This window comes from Caretta caretta, chromosome 1 (assembly GCF_965140235.1).
Source record: "Caretta caretta isolate rCarCar2 chromosome 1, rCarCar1.hap1, whole genome shotgun sequence".
Taxonomy (NCBI): Eukaryota; Metazoa; Chordata; order Testudines; family Cheloniidae; genus Caretta; species Caretta caretta.
In genome coordinates this window covers 101,129,239-101,150,781 of record NC_134206.1, presented here as the reverse complement: position 1 = coordinate 101,150,781, position 21,543 = coordinate 101,129,239, and the positions used below count along the sequence as shown (strand labels likewise).

The window sequence follows — 21,543 nt, the reverse complement described above, 5'->3', positions numbered from 1 at the left end:
TATTACTTATTACTTTGATTATACAAAAAGGAGATGTCCCTGTTCTTTTATTGCAGCAAAAAACGGTTTGTTAAGCAGCCACTCTGCATAGTTAGACTATGTACTGAAATGTTTAATAATCACTTTTCTTCAATTGTAACGAATGGCATTTGCTTTTTAAAGGCTGCGAATTTGAGTAGCAGTCCAGCTTCAATTTGGAGTGTTCAGTCCTTTGCAGTTAAAGAGTTAATTCAACATCTGATTATGCTATTTGCTCTACAGCATATTTATATTTGAGGCTTGTTTGAAAGGATTCAACTGACACATAAAATACAAAACAGAACAACTTCATAGCTTTATAGTCACATTTGGTTAGCACTGTATTTTTTTAATCTTATCTTAAAATTAGCACAAACAACAGTATTAACGCCCCACAACCACCTTTAATAAATGATAGAAACTAAGGGCCTGATTGTCAGAGGGACTAAGCACCTATGAAGATCTGAAGGTTCTCAGCACCTATGAAAATCAGAGCCTAGGTCACTTACATTGGACACATGTAGTGGTTCTTGGTACTGAGACAATCTACCAATAGATGGCAGACCAAAAGATTTGTAGGGATCCTGAAAGGAAGGTAAAACATGAGAAAGCATTAATTTAGAGACATTACATACAGGAAACAAGGTTAAGTAGTTGCAAAATAAACAGCTTCTACCACTTCTATTTTGATTAACATTCTGTTTCCAGAATTACTCATTGTGGAGACATTTTCCCTTTCTCCACTGAAGAATTGGAACATTTATTAAAACCTCATCTTTCTGAAATGCAATTATTAAAGCAGAAAAGAGTATTTCTTCCTAGTGAAGTCTTTATAGTATCAACTCCTCAGCCATCTTCAAGCTTTGATATTTGGGGGTGTGGGAGAGTGATGACATAAAAGAAGTTTTTCAAAGGCAAAATGGGTAGTTAGGAGCTCAACTCCCTTTGACTTTCTATGTGAATTGGGTCCTCTGTGCCTTTAAAAATCTCCCACATAATACTACTTACAAACTTATCAGTACAGCAAATTCTGTGGTGAACAGAACAACACACACATGGTGAAACAGGATTCTGTTGTTCAAACTCCTTTAGTACTCATAGATGGTTGAGCAAAAATTCTGAATACCAACTACGTTAGTAAAGCCATACTAATACTCAATGCACACTTTGCATCATTCAAATCGCAAATACATCTATTCTTCATCCAAATAGTCATATACATCCTGTAACGAGCAGAACAAGCAACAAACTGCTGTTGTGTCATGAAAAAGAAAGAAAGAAGAACGAGAGAAATTAAGATGTCTTGGGCAATAAAAGCAGCAATAGTCAAATGGGAAAACACATACCAAGATGCAGATTTTTTTTTTGTAAAGACACTATTGCCTAAAGCATTAACATTCTTAAAACAAAATGAAGGCAGCTGAATATCATTCATTCAATGGACAAGTCTAAATTTCCAAATGTTAAAAACAATGCTAACAACATGTTAACTTACAATACCAGTCTTACTCATGCTTAAAAAGAGAATATTTTTAATTCAGATTTTTTTTTTTTGCTATTACTATGAGGAGTCATAATGTAACTGTGCACTTATGGTTTTGAAATTCACTTTCCAAGTTGGTCATATAAAGCAAATGCAGTTACAGAGGAACAAACATCCTTCCTGAACTATTAGCAAATGCCTCAGTACCATTAAAAGTTTGGCAGCTTACAAAATTTTACTCAAATATTTAAGCCAAAAGGTTTAAGAAAAACGTGGAGGTGAGCAAACCTGAAGTACTAGTTAATAGTTCAGAAGAAAATGGAATACAGCCGAATCATCATACTAAATTAGGCTGAAAATATGCCGTAAACTTCCTTTGAAATGATTATTGGCTACTTGCAGGAGATATATTTTTAGAAGAACCTATGTGGCAATAATTTTAGTTTCAGGCTATTCTTTTGAATTACAACACAAAAATCCACATAAAACTTTCTTTAATCAGTTGTGTTACATACAGTAAATTACAAATCTCAAATTATAAACCTTGACTTCACCTTGGTGCCTATCTACACCTGGGTATTACTGCTCCACATACAGCCTCCCACCCCTTACCACTTATTTTACCTCAGCATAAACTCGACATTCAACTGCCCAGCCGTTGATGGGAATATCAGCTTGTTTGTGCCTGAGAGGGTAACCCTTAGCAACACGGATCATTTCTTGGACTAGGTCCAGGCCAGTAATGCATTCTGTGATGGGATGTTCAACCTGCAAGGTCAAGAACTGACAGTCAGTAGGTAACAAAAACAACCAAAAAAACCCATCATAAACAAATACAGATAAACAAAGATATCACCAGCCAAAAATGGGACAAGGGTTAATTTCCAACTCTGGACTTTCTTCACCAAACCAAACTAAAGAGACAAGCAAAAATAAAACAAAAAATCACAACAGTAACCATCTTCTTTTGTAAAAATCTAAACAAAATAAGTAAGCAATTTGTAAATACAATAACTAATCACAAGGAGTAAAAGCAAAACTAGAAAAAAATATGAAAGTATGTTTTATTTTTTTTTATTTTTTTTACAACAATGGTATTTGGTGCAGATGTGTTAGTTTCTTGTTTGTTTGGAAGTATAAAGAAGGAGGACTCATTTTTAACCGAGCAATGTAATGTATTTTAACTGAAATCCTCAAAGTAGCTCATAATCAACCCATTCTGCTACACTTAACATGGCATGTACAGGAGCAGCTTACGATTTTCCATAGAGCTAGTCTACCCTAAATCTCACCCATTCGCCTGCTTTCACTAACCTGTCCTGACAAGCAACCAGATTAGCGTAATCTTACATCAGCGCAGTGTAGCAGAAATGAGCAGATGGATCCTTCAGTTTTTTTCCCTCCAGACTTATCTGTGTAGTGCTTAGCAGGCACAATAGCTGGGCTGGACCAGTCGAGTCACTCTGCTCTCTCAGCAAATTGCTGCTAACGGCTTTGGATGATGCTGTCATGGGAATACCCATCGTTCACACTAAAGCAGAGTCGGACTGGGTGCATGTGCAAATTTACATACACACGTGGTTTTTTATGTGGTTGTAAACTGAAAATGTTTATTAATTTACAGCAATCTCAAACGATTTTGGAGAAGTTGTGAAATGAAAGCACCCAAAGAAGATGGGTTATGGTCCTACTATGTAGACACAATCAGAGACACATACTATATTAGCATGTGATACACAATGAGAGCATTACAACTTCCCAAGTAAAAAATATGACAGAACTGCCATTTTTATTATAAAATGTTTTTGTTCTAAGGGTCAAATATCTTAAGAAAATGCACTTCACAATGATTTCTCTATCATGAGATGTCATATTATATACATTTTATGACACAGGAAAAGGTCAATGAACAAACCAGTTGTCTTCCTTACTTCAAGTACACTAATTGAAGGAAAACAGTTAGTCATTATAATAATCTTGTGCTTTATCAGAGCAAGATGATGCACTGGTCTTTCAAAAAAAAAAATGGCTTTGTAAAAATAAACAGATGGCACCCATAATTAGCCCTGTGTGTGTTGTGAGTGTTTTTATAGTTTCAACAACATTTTAAGACATTTTGACATAATTTTAATGACAAATCATCACTGAAATAAGCACCTATTCTTTGAAGCATAAACATGGTATTGAAAATGGGGATCTGATTATGCAGTTTAAGAACATACCTTTGGGATTCAATCTTGATTTTACCTAACACATGATACTCTCCAGTATGTCACACTTAATAACCCTATTCGAAGTATCTGGGAAACAATTCAGCAGCCACCTTGCAGTGTTACACTTTGCAGCACTTAATTTTTTATTAAAATGAAGTTTTAATAGAAAGTTACTTTATATATCAATTATTTGGTCAAGAGAACTTGTTCTCACAGTTAGGATTTTAATTAAAAAATTACCTTTAACTTTAGAACACTTTCAGAATTTTAATACTGGGGGAAAAAATGTAACATTTCTCTAAAGAAGACATTTTTATTATTTAGCCTCATCATTTTTCTTGGATTACACTTGGCATTCCAGGCACAATAGCGTCATTGTGGTTGTCAGCTTAATTGTTGATGATCAAAATAGGATGGAATGTTTCTGGAAAGAGAAATATTTTTGTTGTTTGTTTCTTAAGACTCAAAAACATTTATTTAATCTGCTCTACAATAAGGCTCTTTGACTTAGTCAATATTATCTTGTTGCTTCAAAATACTCCCTTTGTATTTGAAGAAAATGGTATTAAAAATATGGCTAGCAAGCTTTTTTATATACATATTCCATTGAAACTAATCTAGACACTATTCTATTAATAATTTCTAGTCAGATATTTTGTAAACACACTCGCATGGTTAAATCTCCAAAATATAATCGATAAAATGGGGTGGAAACTGAGTTGTATATTTTAAGTTGAATTTTTTAATTAAATATCTCAGTGACATGAAGCAGTCAGCTAAGAAACCTTAGTCTTTGCAATTTGTTTTTTGAATATGTTCAGCAATATGCAGAGTATGAAGCCTATAGTCCAAAAGACTAAAACTGTTCTATCCTGTTCAAACTATGGCCCTGATCCTGCAATATACTCCACAAGGATGCAAGGATACACACACACACACACACACACACACACAGAGAGAGCTCATGTACAGGATCTGAACCTAAGGGTCTAACCCCTTAGATCTTACTGAGGGGCAAAGGCTGCAGAACTGACCCCCCTAAAGGAAACTAATATATCTTTCTTCCTCATATAATGGAAGGATTGTGATTATTTCACAAAATATTTTTTTTTGTACATGGTGATCTTGGATTTATTTCATTTCCTCTTCCCTCCCCTGTTTTTCTTTAAATAGATTTCCCCATTTAAAGTCATCTTCCTTTTTTGGAGGTTATTCTATTTTACTCTACTCTTTTCAGAGATCTACTCTTGTTTTTCGTGCTTAGAATAGATTTATAATCTTTTTATATTAATTTTCTTTTCCTCCTCCAACCTACATTTCCATACTAGCTATGCATGTGTCTATGAGCAAATCTACTCTACAAAATTAAGTCAACTTACAGCCACCACAGTAATTAAATTGCTTTTGCATGTCCACACTACACTCCTTGTGTCGGTGGTGCGCGTACTAACCAGGGCGTTTGCACTGATTTAACTGTCAGTGTGAGGGCACTGTGGGACAGCTTCTAAAAGGCAGCAATAGTGATGTAAGCAACACAAGGTCTATACTGACACTGCATCGCCTAACTACATCGACGTAAGCGGTAAGCCTCTCTCAGAGGTGGAGTTACTAAGTCAGTGTAGTAGGCAAGTTACATCAGTGGAAGCTACCTTATGTCGACCTAACTTCGTAGGGTAGACGAGGCCTATGCTTCTGTCATAAATATAAAGGGAAGGGTAAACAGCTTTAATTTGTCTCCCTATGATGTTAGTTCTCCATTGCACCCACATAGTAACTGGCGTTTCCAGATTGGTGTTTCCCACAATACCCAACATTGACTACTCTGGTCACAATTGTGAAATCCTCTGCCCATTGTCAAAGAGACCAGAACCCCGACCCCTGCCTTTTAAAACCCTGTGAATTTTTTAAATGGCTTTTTCAGAGTGTCCATCTTGGTGAGCACAGCTAGCAGCTCTCCACTGTAGCGTGCAACTACCCAGCTGACCATGCCAGCTATGCACTCCAGACACACTCTGGCCTGGAGTACACAGGAGATATTGGATCTCCTGGACCTGGGGACAGAAGAGACTGTACAGGCACAGCAATGGAACAGCCATAGAAATGTGGACGTCTACAAGCTTGCATGGGGAATGCAGAAGGAGTACCATAGGGATCAGCAGCAGTGCTGCATGGAAACAAAGGAACCACGGCAGGCATATCACAAGACGAGGGAAGCCAACAGTCAATCCAGTGACGAGTTGCAGACCTGCCACACGTAATGGAGATCCCACCAACACGCTACCAACGATCCCAAGTCACAGGTCCCTGACAAGAGCAGTGAGGATGAGGTGGAGGTGGTGGTGGTGGAGGATGTGGGACATGTGACAGGTCGGGGTCCAGCTATGCTGCAAGCCAGAAGCTGTTTTGAAAGTCCACCACAGTCCAGTCAGAAGCATGATATCAGCTAAAAATCACCACCGCCAGTATCCAGTGCCATTGCCCTATACTCAGTTCCCTGCAACCTAGGAATTCCATCCTCATTTCCCTTACCCCTGGCAAGGCCATACTCAACATGGCTGGAGCTGTGAGTAGCACCCTGCATAAGTACTCCGAAGCAAGAGTGTCAATGAGGGAGCCAGGGGAGGGAGTTCTGAATCTTAACTTTTACTTTCCATTGCGACTATACTGACAGTGGTAACTCTGTTTTATCTGTAGCTGCTACCGTTGTGGCCTTGAGGGGTTTGCTGTCCACACCAGTGAAATGCCTGACCCATATCAGAAGGAGGGGGGAAAAAAGGATTCTGGATGACATTTTTACCAAGATCCTGCAAGCCAATGTTGCATCAGACGGTGACCATAAGGCCTGGAGGATGAATATTGCAGACAGTAGCAAGGCCCAGGAGTTGGAGAGGGAGATGCATCAGGACATAATGGGTCTTTTCGAGCAGCAAACACAAATGCTGCAGACACATGTAGACCTACAAGCTCAACAATCCAGGCTCACCTCCCTTTGCGGTCCACGGAGAACTTCAGTATAGCCCCACCCTATAATCCACCCCGCAAGATTCCACATTGCATCGGGGGTCGCATCCCTACCCCTGCCACACCACCACTGGGGACATTCAGGACAACCACAGCTTCACATACACTGACCTGTGAGAACCAAGGTTGATGTATGCGTAGCTAAAATGGAAATGAATGTTTCTTCTGTTCCATAAATTTATTAAAGTTTTAATATATTTTAAGTTGCACAGAGTATTTTTAAGAGTTTTCATTACTCAATAAAATAGTATTGTTTGGAAAATAATTAATCTTTATTAGTTGCTAACATATGCTGCAGAGTGCCTGACAGTAGTGAAAACACCCACTTACTTGTTACTGTATTCTGTGACAACTCATAGGATTAGTGACACACACAGTATAATAAGCATAAATCTACAGCAAGACCACAAGGTGCATTGTCAGTGATATATGCAGAGATATGCACCAAGCACCACACAATTCCCAACAGGACCCCAAAGAGCAGAATCAGGGAAAGCACGGGACACCACAACGCATTACTCTGGCTCACTGTTAGAGTGTTCTTTCAAAGCCTTCCTGAGCCATAGAGCTCTACATTGAGCTCTTCTGATAGCCCTTGTGTCTTGCTGTTCAAACTCAGCAGACAGCTGCTACAGCCTGGCAGCAACTTTTTCCTGTTAGCATCACAGATATTATGCAGGATGCAGTGGGCAGCTATAACCACAGGGATATTTTTCTCACTGAGATCCAATCTTGTGAGCAAACAATGCCAGCATCTGTTCAGACTATCAAAATCACATTCAACTGTCATTCTGCACGTGCTGAGCCTAAAGCCGAATCTTTCCTTGATGCTATCGAGGTGGTCAGTGTACAGCCCCATGAGCTAGAGGAATAAGGGGTAGGGTGGGTCCCCCAGCATCACTATAGCATTTCAACATCACCAATGATAATTCGCTCGTCGGGAAAAAAAATCCCTGCTTACAGCTTTCTGAACAGTCCTATGTCCTTAAAGATACAAGTGTCATGCAACTTCCTTGACCAGCCAACATTGATGTCAGTGAAGCATCCCCGGTGATCCATCAGCACTTGCATAACCATAGAAGAGTCGCCCTTTCTGTGGATGTGCTCTGTGGCAAAATGGACCGGTGCCAAAATAGGGATGTGTGTGCCATGTATCACTCCACCATAGTTTGGGAACATCATTGCTGCAAATCCATCCACCACGCCCTGCACATTGCAGAGAGTCACAAACCCGGGCCTTGCATACTTGCATAACAATGGCCCCCACAGTGGATTTTCCAATTCCAAAATGATGAATGATGTCCCACTAACTGGTAGCAATTAGGCATTGCAAGTTTCTAGAGTGCAATCGACACTCAATTCTCCACTGTTAGTGCAGCTCACATTCTTGCATACAGATCCAAGAACATGGCCTTGTCCACACAAAAGATCTGCATACACCATTCATCATCCCAAGCCTGCATTACAATTGATCCCCCCTGTTAGTGATGAGAAAAGGAGTACTTGTGGCACCTTAGAGACTAACCAATTTATTTGAGCATGAGCTTTCGTGAGCTACAGCTCACTTCATCGGATGCATACTGTGGAAACTGCAGCAGACTTTATATACACACAGAGAATATGAAACAATACCTCCTCCCACCCCACTGTCCGGCTGGTAATAGCTTATCTAAAGTGATCATCAGGTTGGGCCATTTCCAGCACAAATCCAGGTTTTCTCACCCTCCACCCCCACACACAAATTCACTCTCCTGCTGGTGATAGCCCATCCAAAGTGACAACTCTTTACACAATGTGCATGATAATCAAGTTGGGCCATTTCCTGCACAAATCCAGGTTCTCTCACCCCCTCACCCCCCTCCCAAAAACCACACACACAAAAAGTGGCTCTCTACGGTTCGCAGTTGGTCTAGGAACACCACCAACAATCTTGAATTGGTTATAGTTATGTCCCACAGCAATCTGCCCTCCAGGAAATAATCATGTTCCCTGTAGCTCTTCCTTTAGCTCTGCAAATACTGGAGGATCGTATGTCCTGTGCTTGCAACATTCATGACAATCGTGCAGAGCTCTTCAGACGCCATGCTTCCATCAGAGCAAGTCCTACATGGGTTTGTGGTATTTTCAAAACAGGCGCAAAAATTATGGGATAAAGATGGCATTATGCAGTGGAGAGAGTTGCATAATAGGAACTTGACACTGCAGTCACAGTCACTCCTGCGCCACTCGTTTCTACCCCACAATGCACTGCCAAAATTTCCCAAAAGACAGTGTGCTGGACAGTGGCGAGTAACACACTGGGATACCAGCCCATGGTGCACCGCAACTGGCACTCCTGGCGAGTACACAAGCACCGACACAGGGAACAGAGTACAGATGCACCCAAGCAATTACACTAACTGCGACAGCTTTATGCCAATGTAACTGGCAAAAATTTGTAAAGCAGAGATGCCCTTAGGCTGCCAAATCAAAACTTTATTTAAAAAAAATAAACTGGTTTAAATATGCTCATGAAAGGATATGTACCACATTCAGCAGGGATCAGCTGTTCTAGTCCAAGGCAGCACTCAGATCTTATACCAAGCTGATCCAAGATATCGCCAGTGAAACTTCAGCCCATAAGACAAAAAGTACCAATGTGAATTAACCCACTATCACATAAATATTATTTACCACATCACTACTGTCTTTAGCATGAATATAAAATTAGATACATTCCCAGCAACCTACAAACCATAGTTTTAACAAGGCAACTGACCTCATTATCAGAAGGTCAAGAAAATAGATTTGTCAAGAATGAACACTCAACATATTTAACTACCCAAGATATCACATTTACTGTCAATACCGTTACTTACAGCAAGTCTTTCCAAAAGCAATTTACAATGAGAAATAAGTTCCCATTTCAATGCACAGAGGAACAAAATATACCTGCTTAAGAAATTTCACTTACTCCCCCACATATAGCTGGTATCCTGAGGATCCATGCCCAACACTTCCATTTTTAAGTCCTCTTTGTTGTGGCCACCAAACTTCGGTAAAAGAGAATAGAAGACATCCCCTTCGAAGCTAGTCACTGCTATTCTTCTGATCCACCACAGCAATCAGCTAACCATCCGCGATGGGGTGTTCACTCCATACTCACCCAAAAAGGGTTAATGTGGCTAAGAAGGGGATAAGTAACCTGATTAATTATCCCTCAGGTGTAGCCTGACTTGATAAACAAGCCCTGACAGGATGGAGACCAGCTGGACAGGAGGGGGAGGGCCTGGTATAAAGTTGGGAAAGTCGGCAGCAGAAAGGGGCTGCAGTGTGGAGATATGCAGTCACTCTCTGGGCTCAGAGAGGGAAAGTGGGAGAAGAAGCCCTGGGATCCTAGCCCTGAAGGCAGGGTTTACCCAGAAGCGTGGTGGAGCAGAAGCCTGATAGAGGTGGAGTAGGAAAAGGCCCAGGGAAACGGCAGCAAGGTCTTAAACAGTGCAGACCTTGGCCACTGCTTTAAGGATCTCTGACCTAGAATCTGGAGTAGCAATAGGGTTCCCCAACTGGCCACTGGGGAAGAGCCAATCCAGTGACTTAATACCCCAGAAGGGGGAAACCATATAGTGACCTGGCTGGAGGGCCAAGCCACAAAGAGCGAACATCCCAACCCACAAAGAAGGAGCATCCCAAGTCAGGAAGAGAAAGCTCTGCAAGTCCTGGAGCATGAAAGGGACACAGCATGAACAAGAGACTGAGTGAAGCATCAGACCAGGTCGATCTATTCCCCAGATGCAGCTACAAGGAGGTACCCCAGTGCTGAGGAGAGAACCCCGAGACACCATCCCTCAGAAATAAGAAGTGTATTTGCTTACTTAGCCACTCATAACTCCTTTGGGAGGTGGATAAGAATACAAGGAGGTTAAGTAACTTAGTCAAAGTCTCAGTCCAGTAAGTGTCAGAGCATGGATTAGAGTGAAGAAACTTGTGCTCCGGCTTCCAAACCGTACCTAATCACAGTCACCTAATTGCCCAGTTAAACAGAGCTATAGACTGCAGCCACTGAAACAATCATATAACTTTTGTCTATAAATCCAGCCAAGAGCTGGACTGGTAAAGGCTGTTCCCCTGATCACAGATGAATAACTTCAAGGAGTAAATGGTCTAGCTGTTCTGAGGTGTTCATACCCATCAGTAAACACACATGATTTTCGACTACACCACACTTATGCCCGTATATTCAAATGGCATCATGTTACTTACAAATTAGCGGGAGTATCTGAATAGAGCACAGTGGCGCAGAGAATCTGAATTTCAATGGGATTAAAAGTAATATGTCATCCTTTCTACGGAAAGTCTTTCCTTGGTTATAGCAATGGCATATACCTCTTTACATGCAAATCAATAACCCAAAGCTTTCAAATTATGGCATAGTATACAAAAGCATATGATTTACTTGGGATCTTATGGGCTCTCCCTAGTCAACAAAATAAATTTTCATTACCCAAAACCAACTAACATTTTACAAAATACATTCTGGATAAACAGTTCCAAGGTCAGATGCTTTTTATTTCAGTAACCCTATGTCCTTTATATTGAAGAGCTGGAAAGCAGGAGAGCTACAGCAGTGTACTTATATTTAGGTACCTCAAGAGTTCTTGACCGCTAATACTGCTTTTAAAAACTCACATTCAGTCTCACATACACCAATCCCAACATTTGCAAGACCACATTCATAGAAAATGTATCCCAGAATGCTTTCCTGAATGGGGACAAAGGGAAGTATGTAATGTATATAGACATAGGACCAGATCCTCTGATGGTTTAAATCACTAGGGCTGCACTGACTTCAGTGGAACTACATCAGTTTACACCAGCTGATGATCTGGCCCACATAAATTACTGAAAATAATTATGTGAAGTCATGACATACGACCTGAGCTGTGACCAGCAGAGGCACACCCAGCTGGACCCACACGCAGAATTAAAAAAGAAAAGGAAGAAGGAGAGAGGGCTCCTGGCAAGGTGTTTTCTGTAAGGACCTCTTTCCTTTGGAATGCACTTCCTCAGCTGTGGTTCACAAAAGCCCACATCTGTTGGCCTTCAGGAAATTTGGCCAAGCACATCCCTTCAGGGATGAGTGGGGGTCTGAAAAAGAAAATATTATAAGTGGGGAATTTGGTTTATTATTTGTCCTGCCTAGTTACTTCTTATTATACAGTATGGGTTGCTACTTCTTTTCAATCTATTGTATTTTTTAAGTATTTGTCAGAGGCAGATCCTCAGCTAATTGAAGCTGACTTCAGTGGAGCTATGACAGTTTACACCAGCTGAGGATCTGCTTCTAAAGCGTACAAAGGGGTGTCTCTTGTTGTTTTATATCAAAATTAGTAAAGACCTCTTGCAGCAAATACTTTAACAAAACTTTCCAGTACCTGCTGACTCTTCTAAAAGATCTCTTTGCATATGCAATTATAATAAGATACTTAGTCCTCTTTTCATGATAACCATAAAACTTTCCACATTTTGATGTTCTGGAAGATCTACCACATAGATTTGAAATTTAAGAATTCTGTTTTGTCAACTTTACTTTGCAAGGATTTTCCCCCCATTACTGTGCTGTACAGACATGTAACATCCCATAGTTAGCAGACAGGTCAAAAGTCATTTCCAGAATGCTTATATTCATAGGCTGTGTTCAATTTTTTAAAAAGTATAATTTTCTGACAAATAGCCTTTGAAAATCCAACACATTTCCTTGTTCAAAATTTCAAGATTTCTGTGTAAACTAAAATCCTGCTATTCAAAAATCATAGAATATCAGGGTTGGAAGGGACCTCAGGAGGTTATCCAGTCCAACCCCCTGCTCAAAGCAGGACCAATCCCCAATTAAATCATCCCAGCCAGGGCTTTGTCAAGCCTGACCTTAAAAACTTCTAAGGAAGGAAATTCCACCACCTCCCTAGGTAATGCATTCCAGTGTTTCACCACCCTCCTAGTGAAAAAGTTTTTCCTAATATCCAACCTAAACCTCCCCCAATGCAACTTGAGACCATTACTCCTTGTTCTGTCATCAGCTATCACTGAGAACAGTCTAGATCCATCCTCTTTGGATCCACCTTTCAGGTAGTTGAAAGCACCTATCAAATCCCCCCTCAATTCTTCTCTTCCGCAGATTAAACAATCCCAGTTCCCTCAGCCTCTCCTCATAAATCATGTGTTCCAGGCCCCTAATCATTTTTGTTGCCCTCCCCTGGACTCTTTCCAATTTTTCCACATCCTTCTTGTAGTGTGGGGCCCAAAACTGGACACAGTACTCCAGATGAGGCCTCACCAATGTCGAATAGAGGGGAACGATCACGTCCCTCGATCTGCTCGCTATGCCCCTACTTATACATCCCAAAATGCCACTGGCCTTCTTGGCAACAAGGGCACACTGCTGACTCATATCCAGCTTCTCGTCCACTGTCACCCCTAGGTCCTTTTCCACAGAACTGCTGCCGAGCCATTCGGTCCCTAGTCTGTAGCTGTGCATTGGGTTCTTCCGTCCTAAGTGCAGGACCCTGCACTTATCCTTATTGAACCTCATCAGATTTCTTTTGGCCCAATCCTCCAATTTGTCTACGTCCCTCTGTATCCTATCCCTACCCTCCAGCGTATCTACCACTCCTCCCAGTTTAGTATCATCCGCAAATTTGCTGAGAGTGCAATCCACACCATCCTCCAGATCATTTATGAAGATATTGAACAAAACCGGCCCCAGGACCGACCCCTGGGGCACGCCACTTGACACCGGCTGCCAACTAGACATGGAGCCATTGATCACTACCCGCTGAGCCCGACAATCTAGCCAACTTTCTACCACCTTATAGTGCATTCATCCAGCCCATACTTCTTTAACTTGCTGACAAGCATACTGTGGGAGACCGTGTCAAAAGCTTTGCTAAAATCAAGAAACAATACATCCACTGCTTTCCCTTCATCCACAAAACCAGTAATCTCATCATAGAAGGCGATTAGATTAGTCAGGCATGACCTTCTCTTGGTGAATCCATGCTGACTGTTTCTGATCACTTTCCTCTCATGTAAGTGCTTCAGGATTGATTCTTTGAGGACCTGCTCCATGATTTTTCCAGGGACTGAGGTGAGGCTGACTGGCCTGTAGTTCCCTGGATCCTCCTTCTTCCCTTTTTTAAAGATTGGCACTACATTAGCCTTTTTCCAGTCATCTGGGACTTCCCCCATTCGCCACGAGTTTTCAAAGATAATGGCCAATGGCTCTGCAATCACAGCCGCCGATTCCTTTAGCACTCTCGGATGCAACTCGTCCGGCCCCATGGACTTGTGCACGTCCAGCTTTTCTAAATAGTCCCTAACCACCTCTTTCTCCACAGAGGGCTGGCCATCTACTCCCCATGCTGTGATGCCCAGTGCAGCAGTCTGGGAGCTGACCTTGTTAGTGAAGACAGAGGCAAAAAAAGCATTGAGTACATTAGCTTTTTCCACATCCTCTGTCACTAGGTTGCCTCCCTCATTCAGTAAGGGGCCCACACTTTCCTTGGCTTTCTTCTTGTTGCCAACATATCTGAAGAAACCCCTCTTGTTACTCTTGACAACTCTTGCTAGCTGCAGCTCCAGGTGCGATTTGGCCCTCCTGATTTCATTCCTACATGCCCGAGCAATATTTTTATACTCTTCCCTGGTCATGTGTCCAACCTTCCACTTCTTGTAAGCTTCTTTTTTATGTTTAAGATTCGCTAGGATTTCACCGTTAAGCCAAGCTGGTCGCCTGCCATATTTACTATTCTTTCGACTCATCGGGATGGTTTGTCCCTGTAACCTCAACAGGGATTCCTTGAAATACAGCCAGCTCTCCTGGACTCCTTTCCCCTTCATGTTAGCCCCCCAGGGGATCCTACCCATCCGTTCCCTGAGGGAGTCGAAGTCTGCTTTCCTGAAGTCCAGGGTCAGTATCCTGCTGCTTACCTTTCTTCCCTGTGTCAGGATCCTGAACTCAACCAACTCATGGTCACTGCCTCCCAGATTCCCATCCATTTTTGCTTCCCCCACTAATTCTTCCCGGTTTGTGAGCAGCAGGTCAAGAAAAGCTCCCCCCATTGTTGGCTCCTCTAGCACTTCTGACAAATCCTGACAGCCTGTTAATTCTACAGAATTTCCTTCCCATTTCACACTTGATAAAGACTCTTATACCTTTCTTTCTAGAGCTTCTATTTCCTCTTGCTTGCATTATAGTCAGCAATAATCTCTGAGTCCTCCTGAAGTCCTCTAACTAAGCTGGCTGTGGTCACATTCTTAAATATTCTTCATATCCAAGCAACTAAAACTAATAAACTCTTTGGTTTCTTTCTCAGGCTTATTCTCAATGTCAAAAAAAATTTCCTTTGTTTTCCACTCTGATATATTTTATTACCGGCACGTGGTGGTATCATATCTGAGGCCATATCTGTGCTTACAAGCTTACAGCTGTGCCGCTGTAAGAGCACTCGTGTAGCCACATTATGCCAACAGGAGAGAACTCTCCTGTCGATATAATAAAACCACCTCAATGCACGGTGGTAGCTTTATCAGCGGGAGAGTGTCTCCCACCGACATAGCGCTGTGCACACAAGTTTTGGTGGCATAAACACTCATGTTGCTCAGGGGGGAGGGGGTGTATTTTTTTCACAGCCGAGTGACAAAAGTTTTGCGACATAAGTGCTAGTGTAGACATGGCCTGAGACATTATTCCATGTGTTGGCAGCTCTATTAACGGCATCCATCAGATTCAGTGACTTTGGAAACAATGCAGTCTCTTCTGTCAATAACAATTCGCAACGTTTTTCTGTAGTTCTTTCTGAGAGTTTGAGAAGCAGCAAACAGCTAGTGGCTATACAATGGAAGTTGCATTAAAGAGGCAAGAGCATGGCAAAATCTAGTTAACTGTTGTCAGCTGACCCTCTTGTGTAAAGGAGTCTTGTCTGGCAGGAAAATCACCTTTTCCTCTGGCCCAACAAACAGGCATGGACAGCCAGCATAAACTTTGTGAAGACCGGATTCTGGGAGGCTTAGGGGATTGGTAACAGGAGAAGAAACCTTTCACCTCTCGGTCAGTAGTTTAAACCCAGCCCAGGTTAGTAACAACTGAAAGCCTTTCCCATCTGATGCCTGTCTGATGGACTACGCGAAATGAATGCAGCAATGCAACATTAAGAAACCTAAACAACATGCCTCAGCAAATTGCAGTTGTAGTCATTTGAAATTTTACTTTGAGACACTTCACATTTCTTAATATTGCAGTCTTCTGATACAATGACAACCACCCCCTTCCCACCCACCTCACCTCCCCCACAAAAAACAACAAACCAGCCAACAAAAACTATCACTTACTTTCTCAGGGATTTGCTACAGGTAGCAGAAAACAACTTCTAGTTGTATCTATCTAGTTATTTACACTGAGTTCATTACAAGAGTTGGACAAAAATCAGTTTCCCATCCCATGAAAACTGTCAAGGTTTTAAAATATTTTCCCTTTCTGCATCAGGACAAACCCGAGACCTTTCAAAATTTTTCACAAAAGAAACAGACAGACTAACCCACCCCTGCATGGCTAACAGCGCACTGGTCAGGGCATTCACCTGCAACATGGGAGACCCAGATTCAAGTACCTGCTCTGCCTGACGTTTTTGGTGTTTTGGTAGATCTACTACCTAGATATGGAATTCTGTTCTGTCAATTTTACTTTGCAAGGATATTTTTCCATTATTGTGCTATACGGACATAAAACAGTCAACAGTTGCAGCAGACCGGTCAAAAGCCATTTCCAGAACACTTACATTCATAGGCTGTGTTGAATTTTCTTTTAAAAAACAAAAAAATGTAAGACAGAATATAATTTTCTGGCAACAGCACTTGGAAATCCAGAGTAGAGACTTGAACCTATGTCTATCTCATCCCAGGTGAGTACCCTAAATTCTGGACTATTAGCTATTCTGGAAGGTATGTCTCCCTCTCTCTCTTTTCAACGGTCTTCATCAGGTCAGCAAAAAAAACAAGCAAACAAAATACAGACACATGTAAGGATGGACAAAATTCCTCAAATGTAAAATCATAGCTTTAAAGATCTGCACTGAGTGTTGCCAGTAGTATGCCATACCATAACTATAGCATGACATTTTCCAGAAATTGTTCATACTTTGACAAGAGAAACAAGAATTTTGCTGCTGAACAACACTTTTATACATGTTATGGACATTTAGTAAACAATCTCAGGGCTCGCACGTTTAAGATAAACTTAAACAACATGCTTACATATGATAGATCTGGAACAGGCTATAATGGAAATAAATGTGGAAGCACCACCACAGAGATACACATGTAATTTTCTTCTAGTAAACCTGACACAGACATGATAAACTAATGCTCCCTTACTTCTATCTAACCACAACTCCTCTTTTTTCCTAAATAAGAAATTAAAATTGTGTGCTACAAAAATATTCAACAGAATTGTTACATGAGAAGAGAACATCATGATCACTTCTCATGATCTATATGCAATATTTTCCATCTCATTCTGAGTCTGTTTATACAAATAACCTTTTAATATATATTATATCAATCAAACCTGGTTTAAAAAAAAATCACAACACTGGATGTATACAGATTGGCCTAAATCCCTGGATTATACATACTAAATTGCTTAAATAACTGTTGTCATCTCTTGGGCAATCTCATAATATATTTTCCATAAATTGAATGGTTATGTTTCTGAATTTGAAGTACTACAATTAGTTCTAACATTTTGAAAACCTTTTTTGCCCTCATCAGATAATTTACATTAGAGGAAATTTAGCAACATTGTACACCTCTACATTACATATACGCCTTATTCACAAGAATTAGTGTCTCTAGATCTAAAGCCTAATAGAAATAATATTTCAACTGAAGTGTTCCTAAAGCAAGAAAAACAATCATTTTGAATGTGTTTGCTAGAAAGGGAAATTCTGACACAGCTCTCAAGCTAGGAAGGTTATAGAGCTGAGATTCTGCTTTTATTTTATTTCAAAGCATGTTGACACTATTCTTGATTATGACTTCTTTTTATTAACCAAATGACAACTAAGTAACACAAACCAATGCACTCCTCGAGTGACTATAAAGGATCAAACATGCAACATATGCTCTGCTCCTAACAGTGGTAACTCTGCCTGAAAGCTATTCCAAATGTGTAGTACATGACAATACACAGCAAGCTCACTTGTAACTGATATGGGAAGCATCTAAGTCTGTATACTTTCTGCATGATAGCAAGAATGATTTATTCTCTAACAAAATTAGCTGATCTCAGATCCTCTTGTAGTCATCAGCATATGGCAGGACAGTTAGATGTAAAATTTTTCTGCTGACAGCAAATAATAATTCACTTTCCCTGAACCACTGATTGAGAGTAAAACATCTGTAACAAACAATTCATCTAAATTATAATAGAAATCATATCGCTGGTACACTGGTTTTCTGTCTCCCAACTTCATACTGTATTGCAACATTTAGCACAGAAATAAAAAAACAAACATCCTTTATTTGTGCTTGTTTACAAGATTGTGTGGTAAAAAAGAATCTTCCCAAGGAATTGATCAAAAGATAGCACCTCCCTCAAAAAATTTAAAAACCGCATGATAGGGTAAGACACACTGCAGATGTTTCGGAACTATGCTCAACACGCCTAAGGAAGGTAAGTAGGCAGCATAAAGAGTTTGGAACAGAGGAAAGGATCTGCCCCAATGTAGTTAACACCAACCCATGCCAGAATAGCCAGCAGCTTGATGGTTAGGACACACACCTGGGATGTGAGACCCTGCTCTGTCCAGTTTAGCGTAAGGACCTGAAACTGGGTCTCCCACATCCCAGGTGAGTGCCCTAATCACCAGGCTACTGCCTATTCTAATGTCTTTCTCAATCTCTCCTTCTGGAACTGTTCTGCTTTGTGTAAATAATTAATTATTCACTGGGTCAGAAAGAGAGAGAGAGACTGTATAGCCTAGTGATTAGGGTACTCACATGGGATGTGGGAGACCATGTCCTTACTCCAAATCAAGCAGAGCAGTAACTTGAACCTGGGCACTCACACAACCCAAGTGAGTGACCTAACCACTGCTATTAGCTATTCTGAGATGGATCAGTCTCTTTCTCCTCCTCCCTACACCTAATCCTAGACCTGAGAAACCTTCCTGACGTCAGTTTTGTTGAAACAGATGTTTCCACTAAAAGCTTCAGTTTACATGAATCAGCATTTTCTGACCAAAAAAACATATAGCAGAAAAATTCCCAATCAGTCCCTAGCTGGGACAGATTCTGGGCTAAATGAAGGCTGTGACATAAATGCACATTTTATTTAGGATGAATTTTGAGGATGCCAAAAGGTAAAGAGAATAATGCCTGAAGTGTGCCCAAGGGTAGGCTTGGCACACTTTAACCTATTAATAAACTGACCCTCAAGCAAAGTTTCTCTAAATACAGGGAGCTCTGCACAAACTAGCAGAAAGAGTAAACTCGCAAGCAATCCTGATTCATAAGCAATTACAAGGTACAAGAGGCAGAAAGCTGAAGCATGTACCAATAAAAGTGAGGGCAAATACACGGACATCTGGAGACTCTCCTGTTTCTAAAGTTAAATTTGGAGATCGTTCATTAGAGTGTCTATGTTTGGTTCATAATAGAAGGGAGCAAAAACTAGATGCTAGTTACATATCTGTTCGTGGAACAGAAACTCAAGTTTGAGAGCTGGGAAAAGTGACAGATCAATTGGGAAAGCTTGGAGAAGAAAAAGAAAATTGCTACCCTCCAGCCTCAAACTGAAATGCTAATTACAGATAATACAGAGCCAAGATAGATAGTAGAATTAGAGAATGTACATAAGTATTGTAATTTAAGGTTAGTAAATTTCTTAAGACTTGGAAAGAATGGGTCTACTATTAGAGGGGACCTCTCAAACTGCTTACACAATATTTGACAGAAGTCTTTAAAGTTTCTAAAGATGGCATTCATTCCATTCTGATGGCTTTTTTCTTGTCAATTTGGAGATATTCACAACTGAATGAGTTTGATGTTGAGGAATTGGAAGATTTTTACCACCACATATTACAGCGCAAAACCGACAGACATACGATTAAAAAAAAAAGCTACAGACAGAATTGAGCACATGGGTACTCTACTGATCACATTTGTATTTCAGCCTAACACCTTAATAGATAATGAACACTGTGTTAAAAGGAGAAAATTTAGGATCCTGTATCCCTGTTGGCATCAGGTTAGGATTCTATCATATATGAATTTTCATAATCATAAAAAGATTTATCAGAAGCTTTATATGAAATGCTAGACAAACTGGGAATTATAAATGTACAGAATGTATATACAGAAGAAACAAGCGTTTACTAGCACTTTAATGGCCAATAAATTGGCAACTTGTCTAGTGATTAATCCTTACCACTTCTCATCAAATCTGACATAGGGCTAAATTGTGCCTGGTAGACATAGTCATAGTAACAGCAGTGCAGAGCTATACAATATCAGGGCAGGCACCAAAAAAGCACTCCTTGTAGTGTAGGAAGATCAGTGTTATAGGGTGCAGCCTTCTCTCCAGTGCAGGCTTATGGAAGGGAAGACAGGTTTATGGCCCGATAATGCTGGCAGATCAGGTGCCAGCTCATGCCAAGGCTCCAAGGCCCCAACTGAACACTGATGAATGTATAGCTAGAAACCGGTCTGGCTCCCGTGTTTTAGTATTATTTAAATAGGTATTCAAAAAAGTGTTTAGACTTTATGAAATGCTTGTAGGATGCTGCATGTATTAATCTCATGTAACATCTTTACTTCATGTTATAAGGCTATATTGAGTGTTTGCACTGTAAGCCTCTGTAGCTGTGTAACTCATGAAGCAGGAAAGAAGCATTAAATAATGTAAAATGTTGGCTTCCTACAGAAGATGCTAGGTCCTGCACACAAGAAGGACCTGAGACGGAATCCCCGGGGTGCAGCCTGGGACTGTGGGACCGCTGTGCCTCCTTAACTCTCTCCAGCCTGGGCTGTCTTTCACAAGCATAGTGACCAGCAGCACACCCCTCCAGGATCTGTGATCACCCAGCACAACAGCATGTGGAGCCCCACACCTGGATAGATTGCATGAATGTTCCCAGAGACATTCATGAATCACACAGAGAAAGGCACCAGGGCCAAAACCCCCCAGCTCCCAGCACTGTACCTCAGGAATATACTGTCTTGCAATGCTCAAGATGAGCAGTTCTAATTTATTAATTGGTTCACCACTTCGTCAATGGAAAGTGAATATACACCAGCCCTTGCAAAACCTGAGCAGATTTGTTACACACATCAAACAAACTCACTGGTAAAGATAAACAGTTAAACAAATGTATTGATTATAAAAGGTAGATTTTAAGTGATAGGCAAAAAGTCAGAGTTAGTTACCAAAGGAAAAGAAAATATAAGCATGCAGTCCAAACTTTCAACCCTATTAGATTGGGCAACATCTAGATTAAACAGTTTTCCTCACCCCACTGGATATTGCAGTTCGTAGTATACAGATTTCACCCTTGAAATCTGAGCCAGTCCCCTCAGTTGGAGTCTTCAGAGTGCCCTTGTTGCTTGCAATGCAGGTGGGTGAAGGAGAAAAGCCCAGCATGTGGCCACTGTGTTCTGTTTTATAACCTCAGTTCCATGTGCTTGGGGAGCACAAGTCCAGGCATGTCTGGGGGCATTGCTGAGTCTCCAGGCAAGGTTGAGCAATTCCCCTGGTGTGGCCTTATGCAGGTGAGT

At 40.9% G+C, this 21,543-nt stretch overlaps 1 protein-coding gene across 8 annotated transcripts in view; it reads right to left on the bottom strand.

Moving 5' to 3' along the window:
• The window catches only part of PCCA (propionyl-CoA carboxylase subunit alpha), a 435,625-nt gene that overhangs the window by 222,714 nt on the left and 191,368 nt on the right, over positions 1-21,543 (bottom strand). For all 8 annotated transcript variants that reach the window (XM_048854281.2, XM_048854288.2, XM_048854316.2 and 5 more), the window contains 2 exons: positions 2,126-2,269; positions 528-602 (listed from right to left, as the gene is read on the bottom strand). In XM_048854281.2, the coding sequence (XP_048710238.1) occupies positions 528-602; positions 2,126-2,269 (219 nt within the window). The remainder of the gene's footprint in view (positions 1-527; positions 603-2,125; positions 2,270-21,543) is intronic.